The sequence below is a fragment of the Rana temporaria genome, chromosome 5, assembly GCF_905171775.1.
Source record: "Rana temporaria chromosome 5, aRanTem1.1, whole genome shotgun sequence".
In the NCBI taxonomy this organism is placed as follows: Eukaryota; Metazoa; Chordata; class Amphibia; order Anura; family Ranidae; genus Rana; species Rana temporaria.
In genome coordinates, this window is record NC_053493.1 from 410026941 (window position 1) to 410052570 (window position 25630).

The window sequence follows — 25630 nt, forward strand, 5'->3', positions numbered from 1 at the left end:
CATTACTACCCTTTTAACAGTTTGTTTTTCCCCATTCAAGGGATAATCAAAGATATATTGTCGTCGTAAATTTCATAAAGTGTCTGACTTATGGTGTGAATCTACACATAAATCTGGGCAGTCTGCCAAGTATTGCAACATTCTTTATCAGTGGAATGTTAAGTCTAAACATTGTAACAATTTTGTCTTTTACATCAAAGGAAAAGACTTCTGAATGTAAATTAGAAAAGTTTATCCACTTAAACACTAAACCGTTTTCTGACATTTGTTGTTTTAAATGTTTTAAAGTTAAATTTAGGGCTGGGGAAATTAAAGATTAATTCCTTGATTTAATCAAATTTTTTTGATCGATCAAAATTCTTGACGTCACCGGACAGTGAGACTTACCCTGCTGGATGCGAGCAAACTGCACCCATTGGATTGAGGTACCTTTGTATCTGTGGAGCAGCAAGATGCATCAGGGGAAGGGGGAAATTATAAACATCGTTTTCCTGTCCTAAGCAATTTTGTGCAGACAATTCTTTGTGTATCGGCAACATCTGTTCCGTGTGAAAGACTGTTCAGTTCTTCAGGGTACATTGTGAATAAAATGCGATCATGTCTGCTTCCAGAAATGGTCGGGCGTCCTTCTGCGGCTTCGGGTGTCCTCTTCGGCGGTTTGGGGGTCCTCGTCGGGGGTCCTCTTCGGCGGGTTGGGGGTCCTGCGGCGTCCTCGCGTCCTTCCCCGCTCGTTTCCCGCCACGAGTTTGAATACTGCGCCGGCATATACCGAGCGCAGTACACTCGTGAATCTTCGGGCAGGCTCGGCAACTGTCGCGCTGACGTCCTGTACGCTCAGGACGTCAGTGCGAGAGGTGCCGAGACTGCCCGAAGATTCACGAGAGTACTGCGCTCGGTATATGCCGGCGCAGTATTCAAACTCGTGTCGGGAAAGCGGGTATCGGCGTATATCGCGCACCCACGATTTTGCCCTGATTTTCAGGGCAAAATAGTGCGCGGTATACGCCGATAAATACGGTATGTCAGTGCTACAGTTTGAATTTAAAACGTATTTGTGTGAAGTTAAGTTTCGGGGGATTGTATATAGTGTATACCACATTTACCACTGACTAATGTAGAGTTGCAATGCATGGAGATCAGCTAAAATTAGTTGGATCTGTATGTGCGTTATAATTGAAACTGGTCGATTAATCGATTAAAATTTTCGTGTTCGATTAATCGATTTTTTTTTAATCAGTAATCGGCCCTAGTTAAAATCTTTATTTTTGCTAGTGTCAAAGAGCTGCCCACCAATCCAGGTGCCAAAGGTTTCTTGCTTGTTTTTGTAAAAAAAAAAATGCATCCAAAACTTCTTGCGCTCACCTACTTTGCAACACTTTGTTTTCAAACTTCTTTTGACGTGTAGGTTTCCCTCTTCCTCCTGCCCTATTGCTTTTTCCGTAATGTTATTTTGTGTCCTTTTTTTTACAGATGCGCAGTGCAAGTTTTAATACCGATCCATTTGTACGGGAATTCGGTATTATGGTAAAAGACGACATGACGGATGTAACCGGAAGAGTCCTTCAACCTCCTTCAATCCTATACGGAGGCAGGGTATGGGAAGAGCCAAATGCTCCCTTGGTAGACATCTCAATGGTTCTTGATCTTTATTCTGTGCTGTGAGCTGTTTGTCTTGGCATTGCTTTGCTTCATATTGTAAACTAATATGCTTGTGCTGATCTGTCGCTGAGTGTTTTGCTTGATTTTTTTTTTATATGTATTTTATATTTTGGTTTTATTGTGGATCATCACTTTAAACTGTGGCTACACTTCCAGGTTATTTAAATTGTAGAAAATTTCTAATTGATTACAAGAAAATCTATAATTCATGATTTTGCAGGAGAATTGAATAGTCATTAGTAGCCCTGTGCTCATTTGTCAAACACATCAGTTCAACTTTGCATTACATGCACATTTTTTCCTATGTTTTTAACCTTTTAAAAATGTTCCCATTTGAGCGGACAACCCTAGGTCTTTTCTGCACTGAAATTACAGGCCGTGTCAGCCCTGTCCATTTTAATCTCTACTGGACTACAAAATACCATATTGATAATGGGGGTGTTCTGTAGTCAAGCATAAAAACCATGGCTGGATGAAAGCACTGGTTGGGATTACAGTGCAGCAGCCTTTTTACACCAAATAGGAAGGTAACTGTATTCTAGAAGATAAACACATGTTCTTCCTTTTTATAAAAAAAAAGGCAAAACTGAGAAATGTGCATGTGTTGCAGGAGGGTTATGATTGGTTTTAGGGCAAAATAGCAGGTTCATTATATTGCTACCATCCCCTTACTGCTTATACTCTCCTTCCATCCCCTTTCACTTGGCTTACCTGCCAGGAGCGAAGGTGCTACAGGCTACCCACACTTTGTGTGGATAGACTGTCACTCACTCCCAAGTTGTATTTGGGTACCTGGATGGCCAGTCATATGGAGACATAGAAAGAACCTTTAGCTTTGCACAGGGCCCCGTTTCTTCCAGGTATTTAACCACTTTAGCCCTGGAAGGACATACCCCCTTAATGATCAGGCCATTTTGCTTTACGCCTCTGCGTCACCTAAACTGACAATTGCGCGTTCATGCGACGCTGTACACAAACAATTGATCCCCCCCACAGAGCTTTCTTTTGGTGGAATTTGATCACTTTTGCAGTTAATCTTTTTTGCGCTATAAACAAATAAGGACCGACTATCTTACTTTTTTTTTTTTTTTACTTTACATTACATCAGTTTAGGCCAATATGTATTCTTCTACATATATTTGGTAAAAAAAGATATAAGCGTATATTGATTGGCGCCAAAGTTATAGCATCTACAGTACAGACCAAAAGTTTGGACACACCTTCTCATTCAAAGAGTTTTCTTTATTTTCATGACTATGAAAATTGTAGATTCACACTGAAGGCATCAAAACTATGAATGAACACATGTGGAATTATACATAACAAAAAAAGTGTGAAACTGAAAATATATTTCATATTCTAGGTTCTTCAAAGTAGCCACCTTTTGCTTTGATTACTGTTTGGCACACTCTTGGCATTCTCTTGATGAGCTTCAAGAGGTAGTCACCTGGCGCAGCACCCCATCACTCTCCTTCTTGGTCAAATAGCTCTTACACAGCCTGGAGGTGTGTTTGGGGTCATTGTCCTGTTGAAAAATAAATGATGGTCCAACTATACGCAAACCGAATGGAATAGCATGCCGCTGCAAGATGCTGTGGTAGCCATGCTGGTTCAGTATGCCTTCAATTTTGAATAAATCCCCAACAGTGTCACCAGCAAAGCACCATCACACCTCCTCCTCCATGCTTCACGGTGGGAACCAGGCATGTAGAGTCCGTCCGTTCACCTTTTCTGCGTCGCACAAAGACACGGGGGTTGGAACCAAAGATCTCAAGTTTGGACTCATCAGACCAAAGCACAGATTTCCACTGATCTAATGTCCATTCCTTGTGTTCTTTATCCCAAACAAGTCTCTTCTGCTTGTTGCCTTTCTTTAGCAGTGGTTTCCTAGCCGATATTCTACCATGAAGGCCTGATTCACACAGTCTCCTCTTACCAGTTCTAGAGATGTGTCTGCTGCAAAAGGTGGAAGAACCTAGAATATGAAATATATTTTCAGTTGTTTCACGCTTTTTTGTTATGTATAATTCCACATGTTTTACTTCATAGTTTTGATGCCTTCAGTGTGAATCTACAATTTTCATAGTCATGAAAATAAAGAAAACTCTTTGTATGAGAAGGTGTGTCCAAACTTTTGCTCTGTACTGTACACTATAGGATATATTCATGTTTTTTTTTTTTTCCCCCCCTTAGTAATAGCGTCGACTTTTAGTGGGCATGTGACATTGCGGCAGACAGATCGGAAACCTTTTTTTTTTTTGGTGGGGACCAGTGACCATTATACAGCGATCAGTGCTAAAAATAGCCACTGATGACTGTATAAATGGCACTGGTGGGAAAGGGTTGAACACTATGCAGTGATCAATGGGTTGTGTTTCTAACTGGGGGAGAGGGGTTGGGGTAGAGACTGACAGAGTAGGGGGATCACATTTGCTAATCGCTAGGAACAACAGATCTGTCTCTCCTCCCCTGTCACAATGGGATCTGTTTGTTTACATTGACAGATCCCTTTATGGCTTTTTTTTTGGCGCGGTCGCAGGTGGCTAGCGAACATCGCAGCTGCTAGCCACATGCATCGGCTCCAGCACCGCAACACACCTGCTATTGCGCTTACAGCAGCCAACGTACAGCTACGGCGATTTGCGGTGGCAACCTGTCGCAATATGATGGCGGCTGGTTGGCAATCCGTTAAACAGATGGTGGGGGAGCAAAGAGTGAATATGCAGTTGGGAAGGGTGGCGGTTAGGTGAACCTGTCCATTTTGCCCTGCAGAGACCTAGCACTTGTTTTGAAGTGGGGAACGTCGCTCAGAAAAGCACCATTTTGGATGCTCAGCTGTTTGTGTCTGTCTTCCTGTGTGCCAAGTCTTTTAAAATTGATGCAAACAGAATTCTGTAATTTCTCAATCCCACTGCTATAAAGCACACATGTAACCACAGTCTAATGTATGTTCTGTTTTGAAATAACTGCTTAGTTAAGTCATTTGTTTAGACCAGGTATGATGGACTTTAGGTTAATCAAGGGGACTAAATCTTCTGGAGGGTTGTATTCTAACTACAGAGTGCCGCACTTATTTATTTCCTGAAAAAATTATAGCACCATAGTGTTGTGTGGCGGCAAGATGTGAATCTATGTAAAATCTCGATTCAGTTGCCGCCTGCAATCTAACGGCGTAGGATGGAGATGAAGTAGGTGCCTATTGGTATTCAGGGCCGTTGGTTAATATTTACCGTAAACACGGTATGCAAGTCAACATTTGCACAAATGTTTTCATGCATGCAACAGTAAATATGGTCTATATCTGTATACTGCATTTGGATTGGTTGCATCTCTTGATTGCAGCCATGTGCATGAGTTTTTTTTTTTAGCAAAAATGACAATGCACAACATTTTATCCCATAGAAATGGGTGCCCTAAAACAGTGGTCATCAACCCTGTCCTGCAGGGCCCACTAACAGGCCAGGTTTGCAAGATAACTGAAATACATCGCAGCTGATATCATTTGCTCCTCAGTGACTGCAGTATTCTAGACTGCATCTCCCCAAGGCAATACATAAAACCTGGCCTGTTAGTGGGCCCTGCAGGACAGGGTTGATGACCACTGCCCTAAAACGTTTCCTGAAAACTTAACCACATGCTGCGTAGTGCCGATAATACACCAATTTGCCTTGTCTAATATAGACATTTTAATTTTCAGACCATGTAGTAGCCATGTCTCGGTTACACATTTTGGTGTTTAGCTCCTTACTCCGTAAAACCTGTGATGCTTGGCTTGTTACGGAGCTGTAGACCAGTTTAGTGTTTCGTACGGTAACTGCCGTCGGAATTGTTCAACTTATCCTTTCCATGCTGATTCCTGCATGGGAGGGTCTGGTCATTTGATTTTTTTATTTTTTTTGCCAATATTGAACACCTGGTGCACTTTCGGTGTTCTAATAAAGCTGTGTTGTCTGTCCTTTTAGTATTTAAAGTGGATGTAAACCGATTCATGAAATTGAGCTGGGCACACATCTGCAGTATTTTATCTCCTTTATTAAAACAAGTCCCATAGCTCTCTCCTGATCTGTTCCTCAGTTATCAGCCTGATAACTCCTGTCAAATTCTCAACACTTTAGACAAAAGCAGCCTGAATCTTCAGTCTGTGGAGGTTTCTAAAATGGATTAGCATAAGATTTGTGTAATAAGTTTAATTTTAAAGCTGAGGTCCGCCCCAAAAAATAAAAGCCAGCAGCTACACATACTGCAGCTGCTGGCATTTAATAATGAAACACTTGCCCGTCCTGGAGTCCAGCAATGTCGGCCCCGCAGCTGATGTTTCCATCAGTTGTCGGATGCATGCCGCCGACATTGCGGGCAAGGGAACCCGGCAGTGTAGCCTTACGGCTTGTGCAAGGCCCTGCTCCTCTGTTACTGTCCCGGCGATGGGGGACCGGAGGGAACCCCGCGGTGGCGTCATGGGCCGGTACGCGGACTCCCAGAAGTGGGAACAGGATACCTGTCAAACTCTGCTTTATGTTAAAGGAGTCTGTTGGGTAGTTGTCTGTTGCACTAAGGTGGTTTTCACATTGCTGCACTGCAGTTTAGCCACAGCGGAGGTACTCGTGGTTTGTGTGCGGTAAACCAGCGGTTTCCAATCGCATTTTTATTATATGTAACATTTTAACATCGCTTTCTGAAAGCGAAAGCACTAAAGATGCAGCATTGAACTTTTTGGTTCGCTATCTGAAAGTGTCTACGGGAAACTGGATTAACGGCGCGAAAACCCGCTGGTACACCTGCTCTATGCTAAAATACAGGAGTGTGAAAGCCACCTAACACATGCAATGATCTAGATCAGGGGTGCCCAACCTTTTGAAGCACAAGGGCCACTTAAGCAACTTGGTAACTGATCGCAATCAGTGGAGCGGGCAGGTCTGTGTCTGCTCTGCATATGCAGAGCAGATGCAGATACAGTCTGATCGGATTGGAGGTAGGACACAAGTCAATTTACATCTGTCAATCAGAGGTGAATGGCTGCTTTCACACTGATGCGTTGCGGTTTACCCACACCATGGGTGCAACACAGTATACTGTGCCTTTTGTCTTTCCTGCACTTTGCAATAGACTTCTATTATATTCTGCAGGTTTGGTGCGCTTGCAGAAAGCTCAAACTTGCAGGGAAAAACAGATGTCTATGGCTCAGTGCAGGTAACCCGCAGGTGCATTGCTCTGCATCTGCGGATTCGTTTGAAAGCGGCCCAGTAACCACCGCAGAACAGATATGCCCATATATACACTGATTTTAGTAATAAACTGACCTTTTAATAACCGCATTCTACTCTTTTCCTTCCCAGAGCAGGAGGCCACATCAGAGGGCTCCAAGGGCCACATGTAGCCCCCGGGCCACTGGTTGGGCACCCCTGATCTAGATGATAGATTTATTATATTGGGTTTGGAACTCAAAGTCCTTATGAAAATGTTTGTATTTATAGATTTTACACGTTTTGCTGGGTTTGTAGTGTTGGGAATGGGAGCTTGGTTGTGGTTGTTTGTCTTTTCGACGCAAATCGGGATTTTCTGTTATTTCTTCTCAGAATAAGGCCATTGCTACCCCTGTCCAAGGTGTCTGGGACATGAGGAACAAACAGTTCCACACTGGCATTGAAATTAAAGTGTGGGCGATAGCTTGCTTTGCTCCTCAGCGACAATGTACAGAACTTCACCTCAAGTAAGTCGTTGTTCTCATCCTACTGTATGTGCCTTATGATTATCAAAGCCTAGCTCCAGAGTCTCACCCACAGTGAGTTTAAAAATCTTTTCCAAAGTCTCCAGGATGGTCATTTGAAGCAGCATTGTCCTCTTAAGTTTTTTGGGGGGTTCTCACTGGTTCAAAGGTGATTGCTTTAATTAGGACATCGGCACTGCTCTCTGCACCAGTACACTGAATAGAGGTCCTCGTGGTAACACCCCTCAAGAGATGGGGCAATGATGCATTGTACTCGCAGTATGTACTTGGTTGTCCAGGTTAAAGTGGTAGTAAAGTCATATCGGAGATTTTATTTTTTCCTACAGGTAAGCTTATAATAAAGCTTGCCTGCAAGTAAAATAACATCTTCTGAATGTGCACTGTTTATGAGATATTTTACAGAGCAGCAGCCAGTGCCGTCACCGGCACAAATGCACTCTGAAGGAACGGCATATTGTGCCATTCCTACAAAGGTCTCTGCTTTGAACGGTGACTCCTGTGTGCGTGTGCAGAAGTGTCGTCATTGCATTTTGGCCAGTCAGATGGCCTGAGTTCACAAAACCAGAGTCTACGAACCCAGAAGGGAGACTGGGTGAAGATGGAAGCTCTCTTTATGGTGACGGCACACCACTGGAGGGCTTTATTTTAAGATAAGACATTGCATTGCAGGGTGACTTTTTGTAAATAAAAAGTTTACTACCGCTGTAAGGCTCGGTTGTGCAACTTTGCTTGCAACTTTGCCTTATGATTTTCTTCCGACTTGGATGATATTTAGGAGCCTATACAAGGGCTGAAAACAAACTTGAGTCGGCCCAAAGTGGTGCAGGAACCTCTTCTAAAGTTGGCGCGGCTCATGTAGCATCGGTTAAGACAGCTCTCATAGGGAAACATTGAATTTAACATGCTATGCGACTTGGGGGTCTCACAATTTGGATCCAATGTCACAACAGTGTGAGCCGAGGCTAATGCCCGGTACACACGTTGAGATTATTGGACGAATGATCCCCATTTTTTTTTGCATGCTAATCTCAGATCGAATCTGAAGAGTTTACTAAAGTCACAAATTCTCGTACGACGGAATCAAAATTCGGATGTGATGTGTTGTAATGCATTTGTATTGCATTTTTGAACGACAACTGTACTGATTAAAACAAAAAAACGTATGAAAACAAATTTCGTACATGTCCGAATATTATTGGATGAGCGGTCATCATCGGCTCTCGAAAGCTCTGTACCAACGATCCGATTATCGTACGATTGCTTCGAAAGTGGCATTTTTCGTACGGTTCTCGGATCGTGTGTCCCACGGGGCTTTAGTGATGCTGGATGTAATTTAACCCTAGAGACTGGGGCATCTTGTGACAAAGAGGAGGTACTCCAGGGGACATTGCTTGATTGAAAGAAGGAGTATTTCGGACTGAGATGCTTTATATTCTTTTTTTTTTATTATTTATAAATTCAAAGTTTAGCCTCAAGCTTTATGATAAATTCAGTTTACACTCCTGTGGAGTTTTTAAAGCCTGACTTCCCAATGAATCTTCTGGCAATATTTTGCTTGGTGTACTGTTGTCTTTTCTGCATACCACTTTTCAAAAAACTTCATTTTTTTTGTTTCTTTAGAACTTTTACTGAACAGTTGCGTAAGATCTCTCGTGATGCGGGTATGCCAATTCAAGGGCAACCATGTTTCTGCAAATACGCCCAAGGAGCTGATAGTGTGGAGCCCATGTTCAGGCATCTGAAGAACACCTATACTGGCCTACAACTGATTGTTGTGATTCTCCCAGGGAAGACCCCTGTGTATGGTAAGTCGATGCTTGCCTCTCCACTCAGCCTTGGTCTTCCTTTGCCATGAATTGCATAGGAAATCGCACACAATGTCTTTAACCACTTCGTTACTGGCCCATAGTCAAATGACGTCCTGTTTTTAAAGATGGATATCTCAGTAACGGCAGCAGCTGCTGCCACAACTGAGGTATCCATCTTTAGTGCCGACGGTCCTGTACACGATAACGGCGGTCTCCGCGGCGAATTCGCCGCGAGATCGCCGTTATCGGTGGCGGGAGAGGGGCCTCCCGCCGCTGTTCCGCGCCCTCCGCCGCTTACCGGAGCCGTCGGTAGCGGCGGAGGGGATCGCGACCATCCGGCAGCTGAGCGGGGACGAGACTGAAGGAAAAATCTCCTTCGCCCGTCCCCCATAGCTCTGCTGGGCGGAAGTGACGTCAAAACGTCAGTCCCGCCCAGCCTCTTAAAGAGACATTTTTTTTTTGTCATTTGAAAAAATGACATTTCCAATTTTTTTTTTTGCATTTAAGCCCAAATATGAGATCTGAGGTCTTTTTGACCCCAGATCTCATATTTAAGAGGACCTGTCATGCTTTTTTCTATTACAAGGGATGTTTACATTCCTTGTAATAGGAATAAAAGTGATAATTTTTTAATTTTTTTTTATTTCAGTGTTAAAAATTGTAAAATAATTAAAAATAAATGCGAAAAGCAAAAAAAAATTTTTTTAAAGCACCCCGTCCCGACGAGCTCGCGCGTAGAAGCGAACGTATACGCGAGTAGCGCCGACATATGAAAACGGTATTCAAACCACACAAGTGAGGTATCGCCGCGATCGTTAGAGCGAGAGCAATAATTCTAGCCCTAGACCTCCTCTGTAACTCAAAAAATGCAGCCTGTAGAATTTTTTAAACGTCGCCTATCAAGATTTTTAAGGGTAAAAGTTTGACGCCATGCCACGAGCGGGCGCAATTTTTAAGCGTGACATGTTGGGTATCATTTTACTCGGCGTAACATTATCTTTCACAATATATAAAAAAATTGGGCCAAATTTATTGTGTTATTTTTTAATTTAAAAAAGTGAATTTTTTCCAAAAAAAGTGCGCTTGTAAGACCGCTGCGCAAATACGGTGTGACAAAAAGTATTGCAATGACTGCCATTTTATTCTCTAGGGTGTTAGAAAAAAATATATATATAATGTTTGGGGGTTTTAAGTAATATTCTAGCAAAAAAAACTGTTTTAGTCTCGTAAACACTGAATCTGAAAAACAGGCTCGGTAACGAAGTGGTTAATGTACAAAGCTTGCATTTCCAAGTTAAAGGTTCAGTTCACTCAAAGTGATATTTCATTGGTGCAGGTTGGTGATCCGAGACACAAATTAAATTCTTATGTTTTGGTGTTTAATTCCAAGATTTTCCTCTCATTGTCCAGATTCATGTCCACTTTAGATATTTGGGCAGATTCTTGTAGACTAGAGCCCCCCCCCCTTTTTTTTTTTGTTATGCCATAAAGCATAGTTGTTGGCAGTAAATCATACTGACACTTTGTATGGGTTATTTGTCTTCAATCTCTGATAACCCTGTGATTTTATTAGCTACTTAAAGCGGAGTTCCGGCCACAATTTCACTTTTTAAATATAAATACCCCTGTAATACACAAGCTTAATGTATTCTAGTAAAGTTAGTCTGTAAACTAAGGTCCATTTTGTTAGGTTGTTACAGCATTTAGACACTTTATAAAATAGAAATTGACTGGGGCCATCTTAAGTGTGGGCATCATGAAGCCAGACTGTATGACTTCCTGGATTTCAGCCTTGCAAATCTCGCACATGCTCAGTGCTGCACAAGCAGTGTCAGATCAGGTTTCAGCACCTGTGCTGTCCAAGTCACATGATTCTCTGAGACTGGGGAGTGCACAGACTCCTGGAAAGTTACACCCCCTACATTCCCAGGAGTCTGTGCGGTGTAGGTTAGTGGGCATTAAGCACCTAGGTGCAGGAAGTGGGAAGATTAACTATTCTGCCTAGCAACAACACTTTGAAGGCATCTAAAAAAAAAAACATTTTTTCGTAAAGGACTAATGACATTTTTTTAAAACTACTGATGTAATGTTTTATATTTATGGGTGGAACTCCACTTTAATGGCACTAAAAATAAGGAATTTGCACAATGATTGTGTACCATTTTATCAAGCAGGCGGACTGGCATCCATCTTTTCACTTGCTGACCAAAATGTATTGCATTTACCATTCATACAGACAATATTTTATTTGGTCGGGGGGCGGGGGTAAGCTTCAAGATGGTGAAGGTGAGACAGAAGTTGGGAGCTGTTGTGTGTTTGTTTTTTGTTTTTTTTATAATTAAATTTTTTATTTGACCAGTTAAAAAAAGACATTAGATATACCTCCTAGACATTTCTTACTATAAACTATCTGACCTGATGGATGATATTTAATACCAACAGCTATAACATCTATAATTTTCCATGACTAGTTGACTATTCAATGGGAATTTAAATCTTCACTTTTTCACTTTTTTTATTTTTAGCGGAGGTAAAACGTGTGGGAGACACTGTGCTGGGAATGGCAACGCAATGTGTGCAGATGAAAAACGTACAGAGAACTACGCCGCAGACGCTGTCTAACCTTTGCCTGAAGATTAATGTTAAGTTAGGAGGTGTTAATAACATTCTGTTACCCCAGGGCAGGTAAGATACCGCCAATGAAAACAATTATGTCCAACTTCTTTATGACTTGTCATTTTATATTCAGGAACATCAGTTGCAGAATTTTAGTAATAAAGTAATCGTGAATATGTAAGTGGTGGATTAATAGAAATGCCTATCTTCCCACGTGTAAGTCTATGTCATTTTCCTCAGCTTTGAGACCTAAAGGGGAGTTCCAGCCCCTTTTTAATAGACCCCAAAAAAAGTGAGAAGCCACAGAAAGTGTAGCTGTTGACTTTTAAGAAACACACTTGCCTGCTCCATGGTTCAGCGATGCGACCGCCCGGAGCTCCGACCCACCCCCCCTCCTTTTCCTCCTCCAGCCAGCGCCTCCATTCATAGTGTGGGCACCTGCCAGTGCCAGCTTTTGGCTTCACGGCCGGGCCCTCACTGCATGCACGAGTCGCGCTGCGCTCTATGAATTGACAGGCGAACTCCTGGGACCTGTCACATGTCCCTGGAAATTGCCTAAAGGGAGGGGCCACCTAAGGCGAGGAGTGAAGTCGCTGAGGCGGTCCCTGGGTGGAAGGAGGAAGTGGGACAGGAAGTCCCACTCCTATCGAAGCCCCCATAAAATTACATGTAAGGGGCAGAGGAGTGATTAAAGCAGAAGTTAAAGGGTCACTAAAGGAATTATTTTTTTTAGCTAAATAGCTTCCTTTACCTTACTGCAGTCCTGGTTTCATGTCCTCATTGTTCGTTTTTGCTTTGATGTTGCTGTAAATCCTCTGTTCTGGACACTTCCAGGTTGTCTGTTTCCTGATCACCACAGTCCTGGGAGATTTCTCACTGTGGTGACTAATCAAGGAGGTGTGATTACTGTGTGTAAAACGAAACTGGATTGGTGCTGAGGAGTTTTAGACACAGTATCACTGCCCTCTATTGGCTGACTGCCCTCTATTGGCTCTCTGTACATCAGAGAACCAGCAAGAACGAAACTAAACTGCAGGCACATTATATGATTGGTTTTTATCTATTTTTAAAAGGAATCGGTTAACTATTATGTCTCTATACCCTGTAAACAGTAATTTCAGCAAAAAAATTTTTTTCCTTTAGTGACCCTTTAAGTTCCACTTTTGTGTGGAACTCCGCTTCAAAGCAAAACTAAAGTTCCCACTCTTATACTCTGAGCACAACAATATCAGCAGCGCTATAAATTGTGGACGTATGTGGGAAAACCATAAAACACAATGGAGTGGGAGCAAAAGTGTTTTTTTATTTATTTTTTTTTATATGTATATATACTCTGAGCAAGCAGACTTTTTATTGCTGAAGAGACCTGCAATAAAAAACACCCCTGCCTGCCCACTTACAGTAATCCCCAGCAAGTTAACCTTGGTTGCATATGTGCAAAAAAAGTTGGTGGATGTAAACCTAATTGTTTATTTATTTTTTTACTAAGGCTTGCACAGTATATGATTTCATGTAATCTGTGCCCTATCTTGCCACAAAGAGTTCATCCAGCTCTGAACATAGTTGGTCAGGTTGAAAAAAGACACAAGTCCATCCAGTTCAACCACAAAAAATAAAGCAGAGCATGATCCAATTTGCTACAGCAGGGGAAAAAATTCCTTCCTGATCCCCCGAGAGGCAATCGGATTTACCCTGGATCAACTTTACCTACAAATCTTAGTACTCAGTTATTTTATGTACATTTAGGAAATAATCCAGGCCTTTCTTAAAGCAATCTACTGAGCTGGCCAGAACCACCTCTGGAGGGAGTCTGTTCCACATTTTCACAGCTCTTACTGTGAAAAAACCTTTCCGTATTTGGAGGTGAAATCTCTTTTCCTCTAGACGTAAAGAGTGCCCCCTTGTCCTCAGTATCCTTTTTATATATTTTTTTTTTTGTGAGATAAAAACTGACACATAGAGAAATAGGAGTCAGCTCTTCCCCAATGCTGTGAGTGACAGGTGATTTACATATCTCATGCAAGAGCCTGAGACATATTCTGTGTACTTCAGATCCCCTCCTCCTTTCTTCTCTGACTCTCTTAGGACTTTGCTACTCCACACCTCAGCATGATAGGGCATGCTGAAGTCATGTGGTGACTTTTCTGTTTTGACTGAATGTTGGTGATCCTAGCAAAAGTTCGGTGTAAGAAATACACAGGAGAAAATGCATGTTGACAAGGGGCCTGTAGAGGTGGGTGGGCAGTTTTGCATCACGACTCCACCCACTATGCTCCAGACAACAGACACCTATCCACATTATCTGCTGTTTTTTTGGGTCTCATAACAGACAGGAGACATTTTACAGGTGAGGATACATGCAGGAGGCATCTATATCCAGATCAGCACTATGGCAGTAGTTTAGAAAGGATGAGCGTGGGTTTACATCCACTTTAAGGCTACCGTTTTGGAAAAATGTCAATACTCACAAACCGCATACCTTTTACCTGCTTTTCGGCAATATTTGTTGTGCAGCCTGCTCGGCCTCACTCTGGGGTCCATTAAAGTGGGAGTAAACCTTCATACATAATTTGTACCTATAAATAAGCCTATAATAAGATTTTAACTATAGGTACTATAAATACTCCTAAACGTGCGCCGTTTAGCAGATATTTACTGTACGTGTTGCTGGTTACGTCACCGGCGCATGCGCTCTGAAGGACCGGCCAACAGAGCCGCTTCTTCAGAGTCCTTTAAGGTCATCATGGCTCCGACCACTCGCCTCACACAGCCGAGTCCGCTAACCTGGAAGCAAAACGGGTGAAGATAAATACTGAGACAGCTCGCATCTGGAAGGGCTTCGTTCTAAGGCAAGTTTCACATAATGTACTAGTATGCAATGCATACTAGTACATTATGGCTTTACCTTGCAGGTTGCTTTAAGGGTGATTTAACTAGTAGTGGATCTACCTGTTTAATTTTGAGTTGCATAGAAAGTGTCCTCGTTTCCATGGCTCCTATAAAACTCTGCCTTTCTTCTTCTCAGACCTCCAGTCTTTCAGCAGCCAGTTATATTCCTTGGCGCAGATGTTACTCATCCTCCTGCAGGGGATGGAAAAAAGCCATCGATAGCAGCAGTAAGTTGTTGAACTTTTACCTGTAACTTTTACAATATCAGTTTGGATTTAGTAATTGTGTTATCAGTCAGTGTATTATTTTTTAATTTTTTTGTCTTATTGTCCACTTATTGCAATGAAAAGTATCCATAGCTAGGGGGATTCCGTTGGCATTCTTCTGCTGAATGTAAAGCGGAGGCGGCCATTTTTATTTTATTTTTCTCCTTTTGAATATTGAAGACCGCAGACCTCCTAGAAAGTAGGTTTGCATTGTGTTGGGCAGATTGAAGATTGCATGTTGGCGGTTATGCATCTCGACCGCCCCCCCAACCTTCTGCACATTTTTTTTTGGGGATGTATAGAAAAAGCTATACTTGACCAATCCGCCGGTAAACAGTGCTCCTCCCCACGCCCAACTGTGGACTTTACATGTCGTCCTCGCATCCAGAGCCAGTCCATGGGTGTGATGACATCAGGAACAGTCCATGCACAAGGCCACTAGCTTGCAGGTGGGTGGGGGAGTGGTAGTCCTCAGTCCTACGCTTGGAGGATCGGCAGATTAGCTAAATATATCTTTACTCTCTTCACTCCTAGTAAAATATTAGCAGTTAACCCATGCAGTGGGGCTGTGCTATAAACAGTACCTTTTTACTGGAAATACTTGAGCTCAATCATTTGTAGGGGTGCCATATTCTTTTCGTTGTATAGCAGTTGTGATGTTCAGGTATTCATAAACCTGGTTATATAGTGCATGTCTGGCCTGTTAGGATTATCACACTCTCTTGTTGCAGCATGATTTCAGTGTCCTAGTGACAATGGGTATAGCTTTAGGCGGACAAATACTTTAAGCCTGTGTATGAGCAAGTAAATGATCCAACAAGCAAGCATTTTTTTTTTTTTTTCTTTTAAATAGGTTGTAGGTAGCATGGATGCACACCCCAACCGCTATTGTGCCACCGTAAGAGTACAGCAACACCGTCAGGAGATCATCCAGGACTTGGCTGCCATGGTCCGAGAACTGCTTATTCAATTCTACAAGTCAACGCGTTTCAAGCCCACAAGGATCATTTTCTACAGGGATGGGGTTTCTGAAGGACAGTTCCAGCAGGTAGGATGCCTATACAGGGTAGACGTCTGGATAGAAAAAAAAGAGCAAGAGTAAGATGGTTAAAACAGTCACTGTCTTCTGATTTCCGTCTCACCTTGTGTTTATAAAACAGGTATTGCATCATGAGCTTCTGGCAATTAGGGAGGCCTGTATCAAGTTGGAAAAGGATTACCAACCTGGCATTACCTTCATTGTTGTACAGAAAAGACATCACACGCGACTTTTCTGCACAGACCGAAATGAGCGGGTAAGAACGTAGACTTGAATGTTTCCTTTCTGTGGCCGTGCATAGAGCGATGGTTGGAAGATGAACCTTGTATCTTAAAGCAAAGAACTTGTGCACTGTCAACTCCAAAATATAAAGGAAGAAAGCTGCTGCAGCCACCCCAAAAGTGATTTCACACATTGAAAACACATTGAACTGATGCTGCTGCACTGCTTGCTTCAGAAAATATGATACGGACAATAAACACACTACAGAGGTGTTAACCCCTGAGGGATTCAACAATCAACAAGTGCAACATTATTAAATACAAGAGCGGTAAAAAAAAAAAAAAACTTTCAGAGGTATAACCTTACCAAAAATAGCCACAAAAAAAATGTATATAAATAGATGGCAGTAAAAAAAGATCATTAACACCCTCCAGGGGGTGTAATCACCAAACTTATGATGTAATCTACCGAAAACCATCACAAAGTAAAGTGGTGCAAATTCTTTTCTCCATAAACATAATTACAATATTAAGTCAAGTGTCCATTATATAGAGTCCAAACGTGTAGTTGTTCATAGCCAACACCTGTGCTCCATATAACACACAATGTGACTGATCCTCCACCAGCCAGTATGCACGCTTGCCTCCAACAAACGACACCAAGGGTCAGTATACACTTTGGTATTCCAACTACAATACTTCCTGCTGCGTTTGGCCACGTATAGGATAAATTCACTCAATCTCCTGATGGTCCCAGGGTGTTCAGCCCAAAAGAAATGCAAGGGGCGCTTCCATAGGGCAGTATATTTAATAAAAAATTAAAAGCGTAGTAAAAAGCTACTCTCATGGGTGTATATAACATCAGAATCAATGACATCTCACAAGGAGTACCAATATAGCTGAGTTTCACTCTGGACTGGAAGTGACGTCACCTGCTACCCTTCTGATGCGTCGCATGACACGAGACTAAACCATATCTTGTCAATTACACTGATTTTTTTTTTTTTTCTCAGGTTGGGAAGAGTGGAAATATTCCAGCTGGTACAACTGTGGACACAAAAATTACCCACCCGTCGGAGTTTGACTTTTACCTGTGCAGCCATGCTGGAATTCAGGTTTGTTTACGTTTTGCTGTATGATGGGGTAAAGTTTTTACATTATTATGCTAATATAGTACATAATAGTACCAATATAGTACATATTAGTGTGGAGACATACATGAACCATTGAGCTTTACATATGAAGTAGAATGATTTGTACAAGTGTTCAGTGACTGATAACTGGACAGTATTATGGGTTTCGTTTTTTTTTCACCACATGGTCTGTAGTGAAAATAAAATAATGTGGTTGCATAAGTGTGCATGCCCTCTTATAACTGGGGATGCCGTGTTCAGAATTGGGCCGATTTCACACAAAGATCTGCTTTTCAAGCGGATCTGAGTGTGCCACCCGTTGATTTGTATGGGCAGGTGGATGTCAACGGAGATGTCGACATGCCTGCCATCCGATCAGACCGGCTGAAAACAGACAGATGGAGATCATTGTGCCACCTGTCCAGCGGCTTGGATAAAAACTGACATGCAGTCTGTTTTTCATCCGATCTTCCCATAGAGAACAGCGGGGCTCTGACAGGTCTATCCCTGCACAGTGAGCGGAGACGGACCTGTCATCCACCTGCTTGGCTGGAATCAACAGAGCGATCCTCCGCTGAGCTAGCGGAGTCCACTAAGTGGATCCGCCATGTGTGAAAGGGGCCTTAACCAATCGCATTCAAACTCGTGCTAAATGGGAGTATGTACACACCTGCCATAATTTCAAGTGCTTCTGATTAACCCCAAATAAAGGTCAGCTGGTCTAGTAGTTCTTTCCTGACATTTTCTTAGTCCATCCTACAGCAAAAACCTTGGTCCACAGACGACTTCCAAAGCATCAGAGAGATCTCATCGTTAAAAGGCATCTGTCAGGATAAGGGTACACATGAACTTCCAAGGCATTAGATACACCATGGAACACAGTGAAGACAGTTATCATAAAGTGGAGAAAATATGGCACAACTGTGACATTATTAAGACCTGGATGTCCCTCCAAAATTGATAAGAAGAAAACTGGTCAGGGATGCTGCCAAGAGGCCTACAGCAAAATTAAAGGAGCTGCAGGAATATCTGGCAAGTACTGGCTGTGTGGTACATGTGACGACGATCTCCAATGTTCTTTGTCTGGGCTATGGAATAGAGTGGCAAGATGGAAGACGAACATCCAAGCCTGGCTAAATGTTGCAAAACACATCTGAGGTCTCCCAAAAGCATGTGGGAAAAAGTTGTGGTTTGATGAAACTAAGGTGGAACTTTTTGGCAATAATTCCAAAAGATGCATGTTTGGCGCAAGAACACCATACCCACTGTGAATCATGGTGGTGGCAGAATCATGCGTTGTGGTTGTTTTTCTTCAGCTGGAATGGGGGCCTTAGTCAAGGTAGAGGGAATTGTGAACAGTTCCAAATACCAGTCAATATTGGCACAAAACCTCCATGCTGGGATGAAGAGGAACTTCATCTTTTAGCATAACGACCCAAAGCATACATCCAAATCGACAATAGAATGGCTTCACCAGAAGATTAAAGTTTTTGGAATGGCCCAGACGTGAATCCTATTGAAAATCTGTGGGGTGATCTGAAGAGGGCTGTGCACAGGAGATGCCCTCACAATCTGACAGATTTGGAGTGGTTTGCAATGAAGAGTGGGTGAATATTGCCAAGTCAAGATGCACAGGCTGATAGACATGTACCCAGAAAGACTGAAGGTTCTAGTTGCGTCTCTGGGTGGCTGAATTCGTTTTATTTTTTCAAGGTACAGGTAAGTGCTGTAGTGTAGGAGTGCTGTAATAAAATCAAAAGGTGCTTCAACAAAGTAAGGGTGTGCACAATTATGCAACCATGTTTTTTATTTACGTCTATCCACCTCAAAGATTTGTTTGTTGTTCAACTGAGTTTGTACAGTTTTTATAGGTCAGATTAAAGGTGGATAAAGTTCTGAAATGATTTTTTTTATTAAGACCCCTTTCACACTGAGGAGTTTTTCAGGCGGTACAGTGCTAAAAATAGTGCCTGTAGAGGGTACCGCCTGAAAAACTCCTGCACTGCATACTCAATGTGAAAACCTGAGGGCTTTCACACTGAGGCGATGCGCTGGCTGGAGAGAAAAAAATCTCCTGCCAGCAGCATCTTTGGAGCGGTGAGAGGAGCGGCGTGTATACCGCTCCTTCCTATTTAAAACAATGGGAAACCGCGGCAATACCGCCCACAATGCGCCTCTGCAGAGGCGCATTGCGGGCGATATTAACCCTTTATCGGCCGCTAGCGGGGGTTAATACCGCACCGCTAGCGGCAGAATCCCACGGCAAATCCGACGGTATAGCGGCGCTGTACCGCCACCGTGCCTCCCGCCCCAGTGTGAAGGGGGCCTTAGAGAAACCTGACGTTTTTTTCAGGGGTGTATAGACTTTTTATATCCACTGTACATGTATGCTTTTACAATAGTTCACATTTTTGTTTACTTTACAGGGAACAAGCAGGCCCTCCCATTACCATGTCCTTTGGGATGACAACCGGTTCTCTTCTGATGAGCTGCAAATCCTCACTTACCAGCTCTGTCACACTTATGTGCGCTGCACTCGATCTGTCTCTATCCCCGCCCCTGCCTACTACGCACACTTAGTCGCATTTAGAGCCCGGTATCACCTTGTGGATAAAGAACATGACAGGTATGTTTTCTATGTAATGCTTTTGTTAGTTGCTGGATTGTAGTCGCCCCCCCCCCCCCCCCCCATTTTCCAGCTGATGAGTTTATTATGGGTCTATGACCCTGTTGCAGCACTCTGTTGCTGCTGTCTGGTCTGTAGAGGGTAACCAGCTACTGGCTTCCTAGAGCAGTGGTGGTCAGCTTAGTAAATGGGGGACCTCAAGTTCAGCAAATGTTTAACAAACACAGAAGCCTAGCTGCTATATTGATAACACTACAATGTTCAATTCTCCTCTTTTAGAAGTTCATCAGATTCATTTCCACTTCTGACTACTCCCTTCAGTTTTATAGCGTGTCGTGTGATAAGTCTCTTCTTTTATGGTTTGTTGCGCTAATCCTAAAATGTGTATTTGTTTTTCAGCGCTGAAGGCAGCCACACTTCTGGTCAGAGCAACGGGAGAGACCACCAAGCACTTGCTAAGGCAATTCAGGTTCACCAGGACACACTGCGTACAATGTACTTTGCTTAACTGGTGCTGGTTCCCAGATCTTAGAGGCACTAACCAAGGAGGATTCACGCCAGACCAGCTGCACTTATTTGTATTGTAGCCTGCACTACAGTGACATCCAAGTGCAATCTACCACCCACAACCCATGCATATTCTCCCTTGATCACTTACCAGCCTTCCGTCCAGACCCTTTTTTTGTTTATTAATTTATTTTATTTTTCTCTCTCCCGATCTGCACACCTGCAATATTTTTTTGGAGTCAGATTTGTAACATACATATGCGTTTTACGGAATTACCCTCTTCAAATACAATCTGAACAGACGTTCACTCAGGGCTTTTAAGAAACGCTATGAAACACTTCACTTCATATTTTTTTTTTTTTTTTTTTCGGTCGGAAGTTCCATTTTTATTTTATTTTTGAAATATTTGACGAAATGTCATGGCCTGAAATCTGAAGAAAAAGGCATTTTCTCCAAATTGTAAAGCCTTAAATATTTTAAGTGATTTTTGAGATGTTTTATTATAAAAAACAAAACAAAAAAAAACGTTGTTTTCCTCTTAAAATTGTGTCAAATATTCTAGTGCATAAAATTATGTCTGTAACTATTCTGAGAAAGCTGTGGAGGTCAAAGGTGATTAAGTTTTAAATATCATAGTATTCATTTTTTTTGGTTGTTTTTTTTTTTTTCAGTGTGCCATTCAGAAACCTCTGTCAAAGGAAGATATTTTTTAATTTAATGCTGGCTGGACTCAAAACTTGTCCAAAATTTTGCTCTCCAATACGGGTCTGTGGCAATGAAAGACAGTACAATCAGGTTAAGCTAATGTACAGAAGAGTTCTATTTTAGCAGTATTAATGTGAGATAACAATGCTATTTATTTTATTTACACAGAGCATCATATTTCTATCAACATATCTCTATGTACTTAGGCAAAATTATGTTTTTTTTTTGTGTATTTTTTTTTCTTTTTTTTTTAAGGACCAGTAAACCTACAATACAAGTTGGCTCATGTAAATTTTTCTGTACAAATTTAGGGAACTTTATCAGACCGGATAACCCTGTTATGAGACGAGTGCTTTTTTTGATGTGCAAAATTTCTTTTAAGTAATGGTGTGAAGTAAAACCTTCTAGAAAAATACTTGAGTACAGAGCATGTTTCATGAATGCAGAACTCCATCCTCTCCTCTCCTTCGTCTCCCATTTTAACTCTTCTTTGAAGGGGCGGCGTTGCATCAGACACCTTTCCTGTCTATGTGAAATCGAGTTTTCTGCAAGAACTGATAACCAACATAGGCAGCCCAGTGGGCTTTAGGGGTGTCAAAACATAGAGCCCGTTACATCTGGGTGAGAAAAAGTTGCGCTTTTACTTAATGTTTGAAATAATAATAAAAAAAAAAATTTAACCATGTACTGCAGTAATTGCTGGCTGGCTCCACCTGACTCCTCCCACAGCTAATGAAAAAGCATTATTGGTCATGGCACTCCCTTTTTTTCTTTTTTTTTTTTTTTTTCTCTCTCTCCCAGTTTTAAGATTTTAAATATCATTAATTTCAATAAGGGCTGAAAGCTGCATGGGATAGATTGGGGATATACAAATATTGCTTCAAACTGGATTTCTATGTTCTATTTAAAGCAAGGACTTTTTTTTGTTTTTCTCCTTTTATAGAACTGTATACATAAGGTGCCTTGTGTTTTTAGATTTACTGGGCCAACTACCCTTGCACTGTCAATGAGACCTGTATGAATCTGCATTAGAAACTTCCTACAGGACCACCGGCAATGAATGGATGCAAATTTTCATGAATTGCTTCTCCCATGGATGGCTTGTATAACACTGCAAAGCAGGGCTCTGTGGTTCAACTTTTTTTTTTTTTTTTAGGTAGTAATGATGACCATGTCTTCTGTTTTTTCTGGGGATTTTTGTTCTAAATTTTTAATCTGATCACTTTTGTGGGCACATACCAAAATCACAAATAAAATTTGATGTTAAATACATAAACACTTTCCACCAAATCTAACATCCCAAAGACAATTTTTTTAATCATAGGTAAACCCTTAATTGCCCCCTTTTTGGTCTATTAAATATACCATTAAAATTGTATTGTTAAACCTGTTTGTAAAATAATAAAATAAAAAAAATACTTGTCAATCCTGCCAGAAATTCAGTGCCCTCTGCATTGTTCTCTCAAACAATCTTCTCCTCCTGCCCGGGTTACCTTTAGTGGAATATAGAACTAGAAAGGGGATAGTGGGGTTGATTTACTAAAGCTGGAGAGTGCAGAATGTGGTGCAGCTGTGCATGGTAGCCAGTCAGCTTATAATTTCAGCTTGTTCAATTAACTACTTCTCACCCGTAGGCTGCCCATGGACGTCCTACGAGAATTATCTCGTTATGGAGTTTTTCAGACAGCGATTCCCTTTTGTAGCAGAAGTAATTGAGCCCCTCAATCACTTCTGCAGGACTCAGAAGGGGGTCTTGCCATCCTCCCACCACCAGTTCTGCCTTTCCTGGACTCTACTGTCCAATTGCAGAGCGCTGCGGCCGGCAGCAATGGCTGAACAGAGAAGAACTGACGTTCTCTGTGTCTAATCGGCTGAATTGGAGGCCAGAGGAGATCCCTCTGCATCCTTTACTTGCAGACATTCCTCTTTTCACTTCCTCATTTGTTTTTGCTCAGAAGTTGCTCTTTCTTCTCTGTTCTGTTCACTTCCTGCTTGTCTGATTGTTACTGACCACCGTGAAGGGAGGCTTTACTGCGGTGGTCAGTAACGTGCTCACCCCCTCCTGGGAACTACATCTGTGCGGCAGGACGCTCTCTACGTGTTGTGCCACGTACACACGATCAGTCCATCCGATGAGAATGGACCGTTTTCATCGGTTAACTGATGAAGCTGACTGATGGTCCGTCGCGCCTACACACCATCGGTTAAAAAAAACGATCTTGTCAGAACGCGGTGACGTAAAACACAACGACGTGCTGAAAAAACGAAGTTCAGAATGCGTCGACTTGATTCTGAGCATGCGTGGATTTTTAATCGATGGTCGTGCCTACTAACGATCGTTTTTTTGTCCTATCGGTTAGGAATCAATCGGTTAATTTTAAAACAAGTTGCCTTTTTTTTAACCGATGGCGCCCACACACGATCGGCTTTGACCGATAAAAACAGTCCATCAGACCATTCTCATCGGTTTAACCGATCGTGTGTACGCAGCATTAGAGGCTTCAAGGAGGTGTGAATTGCTGGGCGTGCCGCAATGCATACTGGGAAATGTAGTTCTTGCATGAACAAGCGCCGCAAACCAGGAAGTGAATGAGAGAACAAACTAGAATGCCGGAGGTGATATAGATGAAGGAATTTTATAAGGTGTTTACTCTTTTTTCTTTTTTTTTTCTTTTTTTAACAGAATCATTACATTATTCTGTCTGTCTACCTTGCAGACATTAATTGTAGGCAAAAAAATGTTTTCCAACTCCTTTAAATCAAATCAATAAGTGTAAAAAAAAAAATTGTATAAAATATTTTTATTAAAGAACCTTCGGGCTTATGCGCAAATGTATACGTTGCTCCCACACTCATGTAAACGGTCATCGCACCACACATGTGAGGTATTGTTGTGAACCTCACAGCGAGAGCAATAATTCTAGCACCAGACCTTCCGTGCATCTCTAAATTGGTAACCTGTAAAGGCGTTTAAAACGTTGCATATGGAGACTTTAGGCACCGTAGCTTGCCGCAATTCCACGGACAGATGTAATTTTAAAGCATGGCATATTTACTTGGCGTAACCTCTTTCACATTATGCAGAAAGAAATGGGATAACTATTTTTTTTTTTTTTTTTTTTAATTCATAAAAAAAAAGTTTCCCCCGAAACAATTATTTAGATTTTTACTTGTAGGGGCAAAGTGTCAGAATCGGCCCGGATACAAAGTGGTTGAGCTTTTGACCATAAAACCTGGAAGCCGATTGGTTTCTAGGCAGAGCTGCACCAGATTTTGCCCTCTCCAGTTTCAGTAAATCAACCCCGTTCTGTAGTCCTGACACTCTCTGTCCTGGGGGGGTTCAAAAAATTGCGCTTTCATAAATTGCGTTGGAGAGTGAACGAGTGTTGGCGCCCTAGGACACAGTGTTTTAATTGCAGGATCACCAAGTGAAAATGGGGGGGGAATAATGCAGTCACCACATCTGATAAGCGAATACTGATATAAATAGAATGCTTGTGTGTGTTTTTTTTTTGTTTGTTTTTTTTAGGGAGGGTGGTTTAAATACACTTTAATCAAGTTTCAATTGGGGCACTTTTATAGCAAAAAAATAGTGCTGCTCACAGCAAATTGCAGAGCAATTTAAATAGATACTGTGCCCTGCCAAAAAATGTAGTGAGTTCCTGAAGCAAAGATGTATCATACTTGATTGTCAGCCAGTAGTGTCTCTTGTTTTTTTACCTGTGGAAATGCTGCAGCCTCATTCGATACTCGGTTGTGTGCGCGTGTTTTTTTTTTTTTTTTTTTTTTTAAGCATTGTACAGGTTCAGGGGGTTTGGATGCCTGTGTCCCCTGTTGCATGCTGTTTAATCCTTCAGCCCCCTACATTGGTGCAGGTCACAGCTGTGATGGTAGGGGTCAGGAAAGAAACCAGGAAAGAACCAGTGTGCGGCGGGGGCCACATCTCACACTTCCAACAGTGTTTAATGCTTAAAGGACTAATGGGGGGCTGCAGCACTTTCATGGATTAAGGTAGGAGACAACAGACCGCCAAAGAGCTTGATGATACTTTTGCAGAGACCTGCTAATTTGTATTTAATTTTTTTTGGGGCGGTGGGAGGGACAGCAGCATCTGTTCAGAAGGGGTCATCTTGTTTCTATGCACCATGATTTTTTATTTTTATTTTCCAATGATTCAGTTTTTGTAATTGAGCCTGTTAATCGTTTGAAGATTGTCCACTGTGTGTTGCAGTCTTTTTGTGATGTCTTGAGTGGGGTCGGGGCTTTCTTATCCCTTTCTTTCATACTGCAATGATATTTATATGCAACTTTTTTTTTCCTTTTGTGCTTTTATTGAATATGCAATTGTGCAAAAAGCGTGACCTGTGATTGATTATAAGCAATATCCTTTAAAAACGTATCAAAATGCTGTTACAAGGGTCTGTTTTTTTAATAT

The 25630-nt window shown here is 41.9% G+C and overlaps 1 protein-coding gene across 4 annotated transcripts in view; it reads left to right on the forward strand.

The window, feature by feature from the left end:
• The window catches only part of AGO2 (argonaute RISC catalytic component 2), a 94005-nt gene extending 72397 nt beyond the window's left edge, over positions 1 to 21608 (forward strand). For 2 of the 4 annotated variants that reach the window (XM_040355011.1, XM_040355013.1), the window contains exons 11-20: positions 1471 to 1620; positions 7233 to 7366; positions 9005 to 9189; positions 11718 to 11877; positions 14834 to 14924; positions 15817 to 16011; positions 16124 to 16258; positions 17237 to 17338; positions 19783 to 19982; positions 20382 to 21608. In XM_040355011.1, the coding sequence (XP_040210945.1) occupies positions 1471 to 1620; positions 7233 to 7366; positions 9005 to 9189; positions 11718 to 11877; positions 14834 to 14924; positions 15817 to 16011; positions 16124 to 16258; positions 17237 to 17338; positions 19783 to 19982; positions 20382 to 20490 (1461 nt within the window). In that variant the 3' untranslated portion in view covers positions 20491 to 21608. The remainder of the gene's footprint in view (positions 1 to 1470; positions 1621 to 7232; positions 7367 to 9004; positions 9190 to 11717; positions 11878 to 14833; positions 14925 to 15816; positions 16012 to 16123; positions 16259 to 17236; positions 17339 to 19782; positions 19983 to 20381) is intronic. The other 2 variants (XM_040355014.1, XM_040355015.1) reach the window with 1 other exon arrangement.
• The last annotated feature ends 4022 nt before the right edge of the window (positions 21609 to 25630 follow it).